The 15,687-nt window shown below is 38.6% G+C and overlaps 1 protein-coding gene across 3 annotated transcripts in view; it reads right to left on the reverse strand.

The window, feature by feature from the left end:
- Ints4 (integrator complex subunit 4) overlaps window positions 1-15,687 on the reverse strand; it is a 129,838-nt gene that overhangs the window by 69,393 nt on the left and 44,758 nt on the right. For all 3 annotated transcript variants that reach the window (XM_013014166.1, XM_013014165.1, XM_013014168.1), the window contains 6 exons: window positions 13,374-13,559; window positions 11,089-11,139; window positions 9,477-9,565; window positions 7,681-7,801; window positions 6,865-6,936; window positions 4,190-4,364 (listed from right to left, as the gene is read on the reverse strand). In XM_013014166.1, the coding sequence (XP_012869620.1) occupies window positions 4,190-4,364; window positions 6,865-6,936; window positions 7,681-7,801; window positions 9,477-9,565; window positions 11,089-11,139; window positions 13,374-13,559 (694 nt within the window). The remainder of the gene's footprint in view (window positions 1-4,189; window positions 4,365-6,864; window positions 6,937-7,680; window positions 7,802-9,476; window positions 9,566-11,088; window positions 11,140-13,373; window positions 13,560-15,687) is intronic.

A 15,687-nucleotide genomic window follows, 5' to 3' on the forward strand; every position in this document is an offset into this window, starting at 1 on the left:
ACCGGACCCAAAAAAAAAGTCCATGAGATGCATAAGTCTAATTAACCAGCAAAAAGCTGAAGCTATGGCTCAAGTGATAGAGCACAAGTCTTGAGGGAAAAACTAAGGCATGGCACCCAAGTAGTACCCTGAGTTCAAATTTCCATTCTCATTCTCCCTCCCTCTCTCTCTCTTTCTCTCTCTCTCTCTCTCTCTCTCCCTCTCTACACACACACACAATTTTTTATATGTTCCTATGTTTAAATCTGGATATCCAAATATAAGCAATTTCTGAAATATGTATGTTTCTTATATGCTAATTACAAGCTAAATAATGTTGGGCATGGAGATACACACCTGTCATCACAGCATGGAGGACTCTAAGACAGGAAGATCACAAGTTCAATGCCAACCTGGGCTATTACATAGCAATACTGTCTTTAAAATAAATAAATACACAAACTTAGAAATCACACAAATAAATAGACACAACAGAGAAGAAAAAATTGGGGGTTGGAGATTTAGCTCAAGTGGAAGAGCACTTGCCTGGCAAGTATAAGACCCTGAGTGTGGTCCATAGCTCTGGGGGAAAACAACAAAACAAAACAAAAACACTAAAAACTTGAATATCTAAGGATAAAAAGCTCAGCTGAGTCTGGCCTGATTGTACATGTGTCTAATAGTAGCACTTGGACACAGAGACAGGAAAAACACATGTAGCCTACATAGCCTACATAGATCTACATCTAGCCTAAATAGATCTCAACACTGATTTTTTTTTTTTGGCTGGTTCTGGGACTTGAACTCTGGGCCTGGGGGGCTGTCCCTCAGCTTTTCAGCTCAAGGCTAGCGCCTCTACCAGTTGAGCCATAGCACCACTTTCAAATTTTTCTGCTTATGTGGTACTGAGAAATCGAACCCAGGGCCTCATGCATACAAGGCAACACTCTACCACTGAGCCACCTTGCAGACCTCAACATTGATCTTAACTCAAAAAAAAAGAAAACTATATCTGAAATAAAAAATACATTGAATGAGATATAAACATCAGATTAGACACTGCAGAAGAAAAGTGTAAACTCAAACACAAAGCAAGAGCTACCACCCAAAATGAACCACAAAGGGAAAAAAAACCTACAAGAAACAAAACACTGAAGGAAAAGTTCAGGACCTAAATGTATATGTGATTACAATACAAGAAGGGCCATGAAACCAGAACAATATTTGAAGAATAGCTAAAATTTTTCCAAAACGCAATGATCCAAGAAGCTCAACAAACTCCAAGCCTAAGAAACATAAAGAAAACTCCACCAAGGTATATTTTAAAAAAGAAAACTTAGTATCACCTTTAGAGGAAAAAAAAAATAAGATCCATTATACAGAAAGTGGAACAGAGATAAAAATGACACCAAGTAGACCACAATACCTCCACATGTAATCCTAGCACTTTGGCAGGCAAAGATCAGAAAGATTATAGTTTAAGCTAGACTAGGCTAAAAGTTCGTAAAACCCCATCTCAACCAATTAAAAAAAAAAATCTGAACATGGTGACATGAGCCTGTCATCCCAGTTATGTAGAAAGCATAAACAGAAGAACTGTGGAGACTCTATTTAAAAAGTAATTAAAGCAAAATGGACTGAGGCATGCCTCAAGGGGCAGACTGCTTTGTTAGCAATGGCAAAATGCTAAAAGAAAAAGAAAAAAAAATCAGAGAAGACACCAGGAGGTGAATGACCTCCCTCCCATGTTTAAGGATCAGCAGAATTAATATAGTAAAAATGACCACACTGCCACAGGCAACCTACAAATTCAATGTAATACCCATCAAAATCTCAATGTCATTCTTGACCAATAAAGAAAACCATCAAAAAATTCATATGCAACCACAAAAGGCCCCAAATAGGCAAAGAAAATCTAGTTTTAAAAAAAAAGCAATTCTGAAAGTATTACAATTACATACTTAAAACTTTACCACAGAGCTATAACAAAAACAACTTGGTATTGGCACACCAATAGGCCTAAAGACCAGGAGACTAGACTAGAAGATCCAGAAATAAAATTCATTACTTACAGCTATCTGATATTTGCCAAGGAAGCCAAAACTTTACATTGGAATAAAGACAGCCTCCTCAACAAATGGTTTTGGGAAAACTGGACCCTTGTCTGGCACCTTGCACTAATATCAATTCAAAATGGATTAGCTGGGCACCAGTGGCCTGTAATCCTAGCTACTCAACAGGTTGAGATCTGAAGATCACAGTTCAAAGCCAATCTGGGCAGGAAACCCTGTGAAACTCTTATAGCCAATAAAATCACCAGAAAACAGGAACTGGTACTGTAGCTCAAGTGGTAGAGCACTAGCCTTGAGCTGAAGAGCTGAGGGAAAGAGCCCAGGCTTAAAGTTCAAGCCCTGTGACCAACATCCCCTCACCAAAAAAAAAAATAGATCAAAGACCAACATTAGACCTGAAACTTTGAATTTACTACAGGAAAGAGTAGGAGAAACATTAGAACTTAATGGTGTAAAGCAGGGACTTTCTGAGTCCCAGAGGTTCAGCAAATTGGAGAATCAACAAATGGGATTGCATCAAACTAAAAAGTTTCTGTACGGCAAAAGACACAGCTACTAAAGAAGTTACCAGAAGGCAATGTAAAGATTCCTCAAAAACACTAAACTTAGAACTGCTCTCTGAACCGGTGACAACACTCTTGTATATCTATCCAGGACATTACACAAGTCAGAATTCAGTAAAGACACTTGCACATCTTATATAAAATTCTGCACTAGTCACAACAGTCAATTTATGGAAACAGTCCAGGTGCCCTACAATGAATGAGTGGATCAGAAAAGTGATACATATATACAACAGAATTTTACTTGTTTGTCAGAAAGAGTATTATGTCATTTGCAAGGAAATGGATGGACCTAGAACAAATCCTGTTAAGTGAAGTTAGGCTCAGAGAGACAAACAGTGCATATTTTTTCTCACATGTAGAAATTAGATGTAAAATACAAATATACATAATAACATATACAGGCTCATATGTATAGACACACAAATTGATAAGGGATGGAATATGTAGGGGAAAAGTTAAACAGTGTAATTCCTCTGGATTAATAAACCATTTAACAAAACACATACCAGGAAGCTAAAATATATTCTTGGTTAGGGGGAGAAAAATGAGGGGGTACACACAAATGGAGAGACAAAGGCTGAGAAAATGTAACCTGAGAGTAGGATGGAAGGGTGAAAGATAAAAGGAGTAACATAGATCAAGATACATTGTACTAGTAACCTGACTTACGGAATTGAAACACTTTTGTACAACTACTCTACATAAGTCAAAAAACTAACTAAAAGAAAAAGAACAGACTTTTTGACAGAAAACTACAAAACAACATCTTTAGAAGACTGCTGAGAAAGGCCTACTGATATAAAAATATCTTTCAAAAATAAAGGTGTGCTGGGCACAGGTGGCTCATGCTTATAATGCTAGCTACTCAGGAGGATGACATCTGAGAATCACTGTTCAAAGCCAACCAGGCAGGAAAGTCTGCGAGACTCTTACCTCTAATTAACCACCCAAAAGCCAAAAAGTGGATCTGTGGCTCAAGTGGTGGAATGCTAACTTTGAGCAAAAAGGCTCAAGGACAGTACCCAGACCCTGAGTTAAAGCCTCAGAACCAGTATAAGAAATGCTAATAAAAGTTAAAGAAAAGCCTTCATCAGAACTGAGGTGTTGCTCAAGAGGAAGAGCATTTGCCTAGCAAGTGTGAGGTCCTGTTTTCAATTCTTATTACTACAAATAAGTAAGTAAATTAATAAATCCTTATTCTTCATGTAAAGGTTTGCTTGTCAGATACATCTGGGTTTAAATGTTGCTGACACCATTTCTTAATATAGAGTGACTGAGTTATTATTATTTTTAATGAATTGTTTACTATAAATTAAGTCATTTCTTATGTCAATGCTTTATGTCTATAGAACCTCATTTAATTCTCAACTCAAAGACACTTATTGATATTCCCATTTTATGAAAACACTAGAATGTTAAGCCTGCTCTAAACCTCTTTCACACAGAATACTGGGAGGACTACATGAAACAATGTACGTTTAGCACCTTATTCAGTGCCTCACACAGAGCAACCACTACACATTGGTACACAGGTCAGTACACAGGTACTGACTCTTGTAGGGTCACACTTACCATACATCTCATCTTCCAGCCCATGAACAAAGGCTCCACAAGCTCCAGACTCGATCAAATTCACAGCTCCTGTATCTATTTCTTCCTTGGGAGCATCATCTCCCCATTTCCTGCCACTGGAAAATTCTCCTGAACTGTAAAGTTCCTTGGCACGTTCATGTGCAGTACGTTTCCTCTGCAGAAAACAACAATTAACACTTAAGGAGACTCTTAAGGGAACATTAAAAATAAAACTGCTGGGGCTGGGAAGGTGGCTCAGTGGTAGAGTGCTTGCCTTACATACACGAAGCCCTAGATTCGATTCCTCAGGACCATATAAGCAGAAGTAGCGCTGTGACTCAAGTATGGAGTGATAGTTTTGAGCTGAAGAGCTGAAGGATAGCGCCCAGGCCCAGAGTTCAGGCCCCACGACCGGAAAAAAAAAAAAAAAAACTGCTCTCTGAGAGAACTCAAAGTTCAGAGCAGAAAAATGCAAATTCAATTTAAAATGAGACCAAAGGCTTGCAAGTCTACAACAGCTTCTTTAAAAGATGAAGACAGCCAAAGAAAGTCTTGATCATACAAATAGTGATGTTTGTCATGACTATATAGGAGGGGGAGAACAAAGAAACAAACAGTGGCAATGTATTTCCAGTATCTTGGGTAGACAACACATCCACGCCAGGAAACAAGTTGTTCAGACTCATTAAAATCAAAGCCTTTCCTGTACATATCCATGTTTTGGTTGTTCTTTTTTCTTGTTTTGTCTATTTGAGCAACACTTCACCAAATAACCCTAATAAGGTTCACCTTCACAGATTACAAAGAGGGAATATAACAGCTAGCAAAAGTAAATATACTTGACATTTATGATTTTTATCATAAAAACAAACTAGAACTCTGCTTCTGAGAACAGCTTTTAATACATCTTTTCAGTATGAATCCGTAATTCTTTGACAATTAGCTCAGAAGCACTAAGGAAATGTAGAACCTGAGCAAAGAAGGTTTTGAGTCTCATCCAGTAATAAAGCCTGGACCTTGAGCATTCCCATTTATCTATTAACTAAGAATGTTTCCTTCTTTACACTTCTGCCATGCCATATCAAAAAAATACTTAAGTACCAATCTCAAATCAAGTCAATGTACTGTAGGAAAGCTATAGGAAAATGTTTCATATAGCATAAATACCAACTCCAAAACCATCCTGAAATTTTTAGTTTATGGGAAAATTCCAAGAAAAAAAGGGCTAATATGTATGAATGACATTCTTTATGTGATTTATAGTAGAAAAATCAGAACTCAAGTTGCTAAAAGAGTGAAAAAGATAAAAAGATGGCACACCTACTAAACAAAGTACCATAAACTTGTAAAAATGCCAAGTATGACGTTGGCAATAGAAAAAAGTATGATATGGATAGGTGCCAGTAACTCATGCCTATAATCCCAACTACTGAGGAGGCTAGGATCTGAGGATCACAGTTCAAATCCAACTCAGGCAGGAAAATCAAGAGTCTCATCTCCAATTAATGAGCAAAAAGCTATAATTGTAGCATCATTCAAGTGGTACAGTACCAACCATAAATAAAAAAGCTGAGCAAGAGCACAAGACAGAGTTCAGCCCTAGTATCAGCATGAAAGGAAGGAAGAAGGAAGGAAGGAAGGAAGGAGGGAAGGAAGGAAGGAAGGGAGGGAGGGAGGGAGGGAGGGAGGGAGAATAAAGGAAGGAAGGAAAGAAGGAAGGAAGGGAGGAAGGAAGGAAGGAAGGAAAGAAAGAAGGAAGGAAGGAAGAAAGCAAGCAAGCAAAAGCCCATAATATAGAGAGAACCCTAAGTGGACTACAAAATTGCTTGCATAGAAAGATTCAATGTTTAAAGCATGCAGAAAAAACAGAACTGGGAAAAATATGCCAAGGTCACTGAAGTTGTTGTGTTAGGATAGTGGAACTATAAGTAAGCTGCTTTTCCCTTTTCCTCTGTTTACTTAAGACTACAATTCCATTCTGACTTTTATAACTAAAAACTAAGGTAATGATAGTAAATGTCCATCATAGCATTTTTCAGAGTCATATTTGATTCAGTAACCACATTAAAGAACTATCACAGTTAAAACTGGTGGCTTCCATGGAGGCATCTCTTTTACTCTTCAGAGAAAGGATTTTCTCAACTCTTCCAAGGGAAAGGGGAAAAGCAGGAGTTTTTTTGTTTTATTTTGTTTTTTTATTTTCGGTCATGGGCCTGAACTCTGGGCCTGGGCACTGCCCATCAGCTCTTCAGCTCAAGGCTAGCGTTCTACCACTTGAGCCATAGCGCCACTCCTGGCCTTTTCTGCTTATGTGGTGCTGAGGAATCAAACCCAGGGCCTCATGTGTGCAAAAGCAAGCACTCTACCACTGAGCCACCTTCCCAGCCCAAAGCAGGAGTTGTAAGGTGTCACACTATAACACAAAACAAGACTAGGCCAGACTTTCAGAGTTTCTAACAAATACTAAGTTAATCTTGCTGCTTCTTTGCAAAATACAACCTATACAAAGTATTTCATTACAACACAAAATTTAATGAAGTAGCTTGTAATTTGGTTCAAGTTACTAAGATTTTTAACTTATAGTCTAGTAACCCTACATTAATTTATACATAAATCAACTCAGCATATAACTATACTAACATTTATTACAGAAACCAACAAAGAATTCAAGTTACCCTCAGGTCTGACATCAGCTTCTTATCAAGGGTCTGCTCCAAGAAATGAGAACTGACTTGTTCCATAGAGCCCTGAAAAGGAGCATAGTAAACAACTTTTATGACTTGAAAGTTTTATTATTCAAAGTTTGCAATCAATTTAAATGCATAAAGAAAACACTATTTTTTTATGTTTTGTTTTTTTTCATGCCAGTCCTGGAGCTTGAACTCAGGGCCTGGGCTAGTACTAGTTTTCTGGTGGTTAAGTGGAGGTAAGAGTCCCATGGACTTTCCTGCCTGGGCTGGCTTCAAACCATAATCCTCAGATCTCAGCTTCCTGAATAGCTAGAATTACAAGTGTGAGCCACTAGCACCCAGTGACACTATTCTTAAGCCAGGTATGGTGATAGATGGCTATAGTTCCAGAATTTGGTAGGATGAGGTAAGAAGATCAATTTGAGGCAAGCTTAAGCTACCTGGTATATGCTGCTTAATCAAAATAAAAGGTGTCAGATGCCTGTGCCTTATGCCTGTAATCCGAGCTATTTGTGAGCTTGAGGATCAAGACCAGCACAGCAGAGATAATCAAGTTACCTCCTTCTCAACCAATAGCTGTTTGCCATGGAACCCGCCTGTTATCCTAGCTAAGAGAAACTTAAAATTGGTGGGTCACAGTCCAGGCACATTCCTGTTTAGGGACATGAGTCAAGATTTCATCTCAAAAATAACTAGCATTCAAAAGGGCTGGAGATGTAGCTCACTGTACCTAGCAAGTGCACGGTTCTGAGTTCAAACCTCGGTACCACCATCAAAAGGGGTGGGGAAAGAGTAACTTACCAATAGCTTTGCAGCTTGAACACGAACTACCCAAGAGCCATCGCTGACCATGTGACAAATTTTTCCAAATGCATCATCAACTAAGCGAATCTCTTCATTAGAAGAAGGGATTGGAACAATGCTAAATTAAAAGTGAAGAAACCACATATGACAAAGATGAGTTTAATAAACTCAAAATGACTAATGAAAACTGGTGTACAAGGAAATTATAATTAAATAGATCAGATCCTCAGACGATAAAACACATTTCGGTATAAACAAATTTGGGACTAGGACCCAATTGTTTCAGCTGCATGACAAATTTTCAGTGTCTTCAATGAATGTATGTAATCCATCAACAATACATCAATAAGTCAAAACCTTGGACCTAGAAGTATAGCTCAATGGTAAAGCACATACTAGTTCTTGGTTCAGTTCCTAGCACAAAGAAATAAACAAGGAGGGAGGGAAGTAGGAAAACATTAGCAATGACAGAATATTTTATAGCCTTAAGTTTATTATCTCCTATAATTGAACCATTATAAGTATAAAAGACCTCAAAATAATATAAAACATAATTGCAAATCTGCTTTGAAAAAACGCAATTTTGAATTATTGTGCTAAAAATAAAACCTATAAATGGAGTCTATTCCTCTAGGTTAACTCATTCTGGCTTTTAGCTTCTGGAAGATAGTTAATGGAAAAGAAACAGCTTTCTTTTTTTCCCCATAGGAGGAGCCTATCTATCAATAGATAAATATTTATATTATAATAGAGTCACCAAGAACCAACAATTTAATTTTTTTTTTTTTTTGTGGGTCGTGGGGCTTGAACTCTGGGCGTGGGCGCTATCCCTCAGTTCTTCAGCTCAAGGCAAACACTCTACCGCTTGAGCCACAGCACCACTTCTGGTTTTCTAGTGGTTTTATTGGAGATAAGAGTCTCACCGAGTTTCCTGCCCGGGCTGGCTTTGAACCACAATCCTCAGATCTCAGCCTCCTGAGTAGCTAGGATTACAGCCGTGAGCTACCAGCGCCCGGCTTGTAAAAATGTTTTTAAGCAAGGAAACACTATAGAAGGGATCATTACTCTGAAATTCACTTAGTTATCTGTTATATGGCCCAAATCAAACTAAACTAAACTAAAATGGGTCCTGAAAAATATTAATGACTAAGAAAAAAAAAGTGCTGAAAAATTCTAATAAAAAACAGCCCTAGGGCTGGGAAGGTGGCTCAGTGGTAGAGCGCTTGCCTTGCATACCTGAGGCCCTGGGTTCGATTCCTCAGCACCACATAAGCAAAAAGAAAAAAGCCGGAAGTGGCACTGTGGCTCAAGTGGTAGAGCACTAGCCTTGAGCTAAAGAGCTGAGGGACAGCGCCCAGGCCCAGAGTTCAGGCCCCACGACTGGACCAAAAGCAAAACAAAACAAAAAACAGCCCTAGTCTGATACTAGTGGCTCACGCCTGTAATCCTAGCTAGTAAGGAGGCTGAGATCTAAGGATTATGGTTGAAAGCCAGCCCGGGCAGGAAAATCCGTGAGACTCTTACCTCCAAAAAGAACATAGATGCTTGGCTTGAGCTGAAGAGTTCAGGACCAGTGCTCAGGCCCAGAGTTCAAGCACCACAACCAACCAAAAAAACAAAACAAAAACATGTCCAAGCGTTCTGATTGTCAGGTACTCTGCACTCTCTGTATTACACACCATCTTCCAAAAATTTACCCAAAACCTTCCTTTTCTAGAAGTAGCTTTCAGTGTGGTAGAATGAAAGAAAAATGGGTTAGCAAAGACTAAAAGTTGGTTTATAACCACACTGACCTTTCAGGATACAGCTGACTAATAACCCAGATGAGCTGGACAGCAGCACTGCGCACTTGCTCATAGTCATCAGCGAGCAATTTACAGGCCTGCAAAGAATGATTCAAAAGTCTATTAGTTCTATGTCCTCCAAAATAATACAAAGACAAAGACGGGGTTCAAAATAGAGAGGGTATCTGGATAAGAATGTCAACCAAAATACTCTGAGAAGCTGGATACTGGTGGCTCATGCCTGTTAATACTAGCTACTCAGGAGACTGAGATCTGAGGATCATGGTTGGAAGCCAGCCCAGGCAGCAAAGTCCATGAGACTCTTATCCCCAATAAACTACTCAGACAAGGCCAGAAGTGGTGTTGTGACTCAAGTGGTAGAGTTTAGCCTTGAGCACTAAAAGTCTCAGGGACAATGCCCAGGCCCTGAGTTCAAGCCCCAGGATGGGCAAAATAAAACAAAAAACTCCACAGTGCTGCTCTCTCATGCTCAAACACCCAACACGTTTCCCCTGTCTGTGAAACCAAAGTACACATTTCTGTTCACTATGACCTGAAATCCCTGAACCCATTTCAACCTACTCACTCTTCCTGGATATTTTTCAACCACATACCTTCTAGATATTAATGGCTCATGACACCCTCCTTCGACTTAGATTTCTCTGTGCTCAAGACCTTCATAACTAATATTATGGCCTGGAGCTTCATTGGTATCCCACCAATCTTTCAATATAACATAACCAAAACTGAAGTCAGTACAGATCCCAATTTTAAAACCCTCACTCTCACTCCATCTCCATTACTGTTAGGCCCTAGATTACTGACATTTTTATGCCACTGAACACGTGAATAAGCTATCTTTCTTCTGACTCCTACTTCTCCATATTTCCTTTAGCTATTTTGCTTAGCACATAGTATTCCTTTAGGGAAACAAAAATACAAGCACTCTGTACTCATTCTACTTCATCTTGTAACAGAATAAATTTGGTTTACACATAAACCAAAGCAGCTTGACAAGTAAACTCCCCTGAAAGAAAAGATACTCTTAATAAAGTAGCAAAATCTGATCTCTTGTTATAGATTTAGATTACCTACTAGTAGATTCATTTAATTATATTCCAAAATAAATACCACCCTCTAAGGCCTTTGGTTAGGCTGTAAAATGGCTTTTCTATAACTTCCCAAGTCATTCTTTGCCAATGATACATTCATGTGACATCTTTTCATATGATCTCCTGGTCTTGGTTACCCTCTGAAAACAAGCTTAATTTACTAGTGTGATGTTCAAAATGTGCCCCATATATGGCCTACCAGAAGAGATAAAAAGACTACCACTTTTCTTATTCCAAACACTGAATTTTTCTTCACGCAATCTACTATTCACATTGAGCTACCTAAATCTTCCTAATAGTTCTTTTCATAAGTATAAGTGCTACTCAATAGCATCCTACACTCTCTTTCTGAAAATTATGTTCTGAATATGACTTTACATTCATCTCAACTAATGTGGTTGCCATTAGCCAGCCAAGGTCCTTATTGCTTTCAGGTTCTGAGAACTAGTATGCCACCATCTCCGCTTCATGAACCTCCTCCCCTACCAGACAAGAATCATTTAAAGTACCTGATTATAAATTGCTTGGTGTAATTTCAGTCCTCTTTCATGGAGCTGCAACTAGATAATAAAAGTATATCTTAAGTTAACTGTTAATAAGATCAGTATTTCCAATGTTCCTCAAAACTTCACATATACATTATATCACATTAATAAGGGTTCCCTTTAGCTAAAAGCTGTGCCACTATATATTATATAGTAATCCTCTGAGGTCAGAGGATTAGAAGTTCAAGGCCAATCTGGGCTATATTGTCTTTGATTTCAAAGACAGGAAGGAGAAGGGAAAGCAGAGGAGGGGGGGAGGAGGGGAAAGGAAATGAGGGCAAACAAGAAGAAAAGAGGAATATGAAATAACAATAAGACACCTAAGATGGAAGACTAAGGCATAGATCAGTGGTAGATCCACTAGATAAGTATAGCATTTATAAGACCCTGGGTCTTCACCACTGAATATGATGTAGCATACAAAAAAAAAGCAAGGAATAAGGTAACTTCCTCCTTGAAAGCACTATTCTTGTAACTTTCATTTACATTTCTAAAACATGGAAGGTATACAAACTTTACCTGTAATAGTACTAAGTCATATCCTTCTATGATGGGACCAGATACCTGGAAGAGGGATGTGACTTAGTATTACAACAGGAACAAGCTATATCTCCCATGTTTCAGAGATACAGATGAAAGCTACTAGAGAAGCACAAAGAAAAATATACCATTAGATAGGAATGTGTGTTTTTCATTTTGATGAGGCTACCATGAAAACCTTCCTGAAAGTATACATGGGTATATGCTGGGGAATTCAGAATGTATCCAAGGCAACACTAGGCATGAACTTAAAAGAGTCAGGTGAAAACTGCTAAGGAAAAAAAAAAAAAAGTCAGATGCAGTGATGCATGCGTAGAGTCTCAGCTACTTGAAAGACTGAGGCAGGGAAAATCCAAGTGTTCGGGACATATCTTTAAATTGCCTCTCTCTCTTTTCTGATCTATCTTTCTTTATTTATTTATTTATTGTCAGTCGTGGGGCTTGAACTCTGGGCTTGAGCGCTGTCCCTCAACTCTTCAGCTCAAGGCGAGTACTCTATTACTTGAGCCACAGCGCCATTTCCAGTTTTCTGGTGGTTTATTGGAGATAAGTTTCACAGACATTCCTGCCCGGGCTGGCTTTGAACTGCGATCCACAGATCTCAGCCTCCTGAGTAGGTAGGATTACAGGTGTGAGCCACCAGCACCCGGCTTCTTCTTTTTGTTTTTTGCAATTGTTTTGAAACACGGTCTTAGTATGTAGCACAAGTTGGCCTAAAATTTTACATGTAACCTAGATTGGCTTTGAATTTACAGCTTCCCAGCTCCATTTCACAATACTAGGTTCCTAAGAAAGTTAAGAGACTCTGTCTTTTTTTTTTAATTGTGAAAACTGTACAGAGGGGTTACAATTACATGAGCAAGGTAATGAGTACATTTCTTATCAAGCATTGTTGTCTCCTCCTTTGTTTCCCCTTCCCATCCCCGCCCTCCCATCTCCCCCCTACCCATCCTCTCATCCTCTTTCTGTCCCCCTCTCCCCCACCATGCCAAAGTTGTAAAGTTCATTTTTCAACATAATGTCTTGTACATCTCATTGTTGCAATGGATCCACCTGTATCCCTATTTAAACAATTTGTTTTTTCCCTTCCCCTTCACAAATTATACCAACATCAAACACAGTGAAAACAAGGGATATATCGTGGGGGAGGAACATACAAAGCAACGAAGAAATCATTTTATAAATATGTTAGAAACAATAGCAAGAAAGAAAAAAACATTTGAGTCCTTATCTTGGGGTTCATTTCACCTAACATCAACTTATCTGACCATTTCTGCTTGTCTCAGACATATACTAGTTATTGCAAATAAGGGAAACCATGGGACCTATGTTTCTTTGGGCCTGGCTTACTTTACTTAATACAATTATTTCCAAGTCTTTCCATTTCCTAACAAATGGGGCAATGTCATTCTTTCTGATGGAGACATAGAATTTCATTGTGTATATACACTACATTTTTTTGATCTATTCATCTACTGAGGGGCATCTGGGTTGGTTCCATATCTTAGCTATGGTAAATAAAAATTCTGTCTCTTAAATTAAAAAAGAAAAAAAAGCGCTAGGGTACTTCTCAGTAGTAGAACTCTCATCTAAATCACAGGAGCCTCTGGGTCCAATCCCTTGCACAACAAAAACAACACAAAACTATCCCAATTTGTTTCCAAAAAATAAAATAATAAAATAATAATAATAATAATAATCACACTTACCATGGCTTTTATAGCTGCTGTTCTGACACGTGGGTCTTGATCACTGAAGTAATCCCCTATAATCTTCTGGACATCTCTGGCAGTTAGGCCTTCTGCATCTTTTGTAACACTTTTCTCCAGAGAGCCAAGGTTGCCAAGTAATTGCAGGCACTTGTTTCTTACACCGTGGGAGGTGTCTGTCAAGTGCTATTCAAAGGAAAATGGAAGCAGAAAGGCCCATGATTAAGTTACCTTGCAAAGCAAAAACCCAGAGACAACACCACATCAACTCTAGGGCTCATTTCAATCACCACATTCTCACCAGTATTATAGGATTGGGTTGCTTGACTATTTACAGCCCCTCTGCCTCTAAAAAAACATGAGTCTTTAGAAAACAAGCATTCCACTTTTTTTACCTTTATATTTCCAACAGTCGGTACTTTGCTAGTATAAAGCAGACACTTTAAAATTTATCCCTAAATTTCATTGTATTTGCTATCACATCTTAATACAAGACAAAAATGTATAAATTCTTAAAGTCTTAATACCCACACAGAAATTTTTATTTATTTTTTATTTATTTATTTATTTTGTGTCAGTCGTGGGGCTTAAACTTGGCCTGGGCGCTGTCCCTCAGCTCTTCAGCTCAAGGCAAGTGCTGTACCACTTGAGCCACAGCACACTTCCGGCACAGAAATATTTTTTAAAATCAATAAATACATACATGTAACAACCCAAATAAAAAGCAGAACATGACAAACACACAGCCCTCATGTCTTCTTCCAGGAACCCCACCACCAAAAATGTTTACACAGCTGGGCACCAGTGCTCATGCTTGTAACTAGCTACTCAGGAGGCTGAGATCTGAAGATCATGGTTTGAAGCCAGCCGAGGTAGGAAAGTTCAGGAGACATTTACTTCCAATTAAGTACCAAAAAAGCCAGAAGTGGAGGTGTGGCTCAAATGGTAGAGTGTTAACCTTGAGCAAAAAAGCTCAGGGATAGTTCAAACCTGACACAAAAAATGTTGACACCGATTCTAACAACACCTAGATCCACTCTGATTCCTACTTTATAAATTATACTTGTCTGGCTTCATTTGCTTATAGTTACATATGTGAGATATATCCATGGTGTGTCACCTAGTAATATTACTTCATTCTCATTACTATATAGTGTTCTATTTATGGATATATCAAAATCTATTAATACTTTTTGTTGAGAGATACTTGAAATATTTCTAGTCTGACTATTTGAATAACAGCACGGTGATTATTCTTCTATGTGGCTTTTGGTTATATATGTTCACATTTTTGTTGGCTACATACTTACGACTGTAACTGTGGAGTCACATATAGAACCTAGCATTTAGCAAATTAAAAAAAAAAACCCTACTTAAAGCTAGGCATGATGGTACACTACTGTAACTCCAATTATTTAAGAAACAGGAGAATCATAGTTTCAGATGAACCTGGGGAAAAAGTGTGAGACCATATGTGATGAATAAAACTAAAGCAAAAAAAGGGATGGGGTTTGGCTCAAGAGGTAGAATACTTGCTTAGCAAGCATAAGTTCAAATTCCAATAATGAGAGACAGGAAAAAAAAAAAGCCTACCTAAAAGGGAAAAAAAAAGGAAGAAAAGCTTACTTAAGAGAAAGATTAAGCATAGTAATACATGCTTATAATTCCAACACTCCAGAAACTGAGGCAAGAAGATGGCAAGTTCAGTTATTCTGGGTTACAAAGTTACAAGCCAGTCTGTCTACATGCAAGATCCTGTCTCAAAAAAGTAAAGAGAAAAGGAGGGGAGGAATGGAAGAGAGGAAGCATAGAAAGGGAGAGAAGAGGAGGGGAGGGGAGGGAAGAGAAAGAGACAGGCAACAAGAAAAGGATGAGCAAGTAAGTGAAGGCCAAGAACAGAAAATAAATCTGAAAGGAGCAGAAGTAAGCAATAGGATGAACTTTCTAGCAAACATGTCTAAAAACAGGATATTCTAACATGACAGGTAGTAAGCACATGTGAATGGTTCACCTTAGAGGGCTCCAGAGAAAAATTTGTGAACCAAGTAAACCAAGTGAGAAGCTAGAGATGGTGAAAGCCATGCCTTAATGGGATAGTTAGATGGGCAAACTCGCTTAAATGGGACAGGAACAAACAAAATCTCAGGAAAGAACTCCAATGCAGAGGGGGAAGGGAGGGTGACTCTCAAAGTGGGAATCTCCAATTATAAATTTGGCTCAACAAAAAGAAAAAAGCCGGAAGTGGCACTGTGGCTCAAGTGGTAGAGCGCTAGCCTTGAGCTGAAGAGCTGAGGGACAGCGCCCAGGCCCAGAG

The sequence above is a fragment of the Dipodomys ordii genome, unplaced genomic scaffold (assembly GCF_000151885.1).
Source record: "Dipodomys ordii isolate 6190 unplaced genomic scaffold, Dord_2.0 Scaffold22, whole genome shotgun sequence".
NCBI lineage: Eukaryota > Metazoa > Chordata > Mammalia > Rodentia > Heteromyidae > Dipodomys > Dipodomys ordii.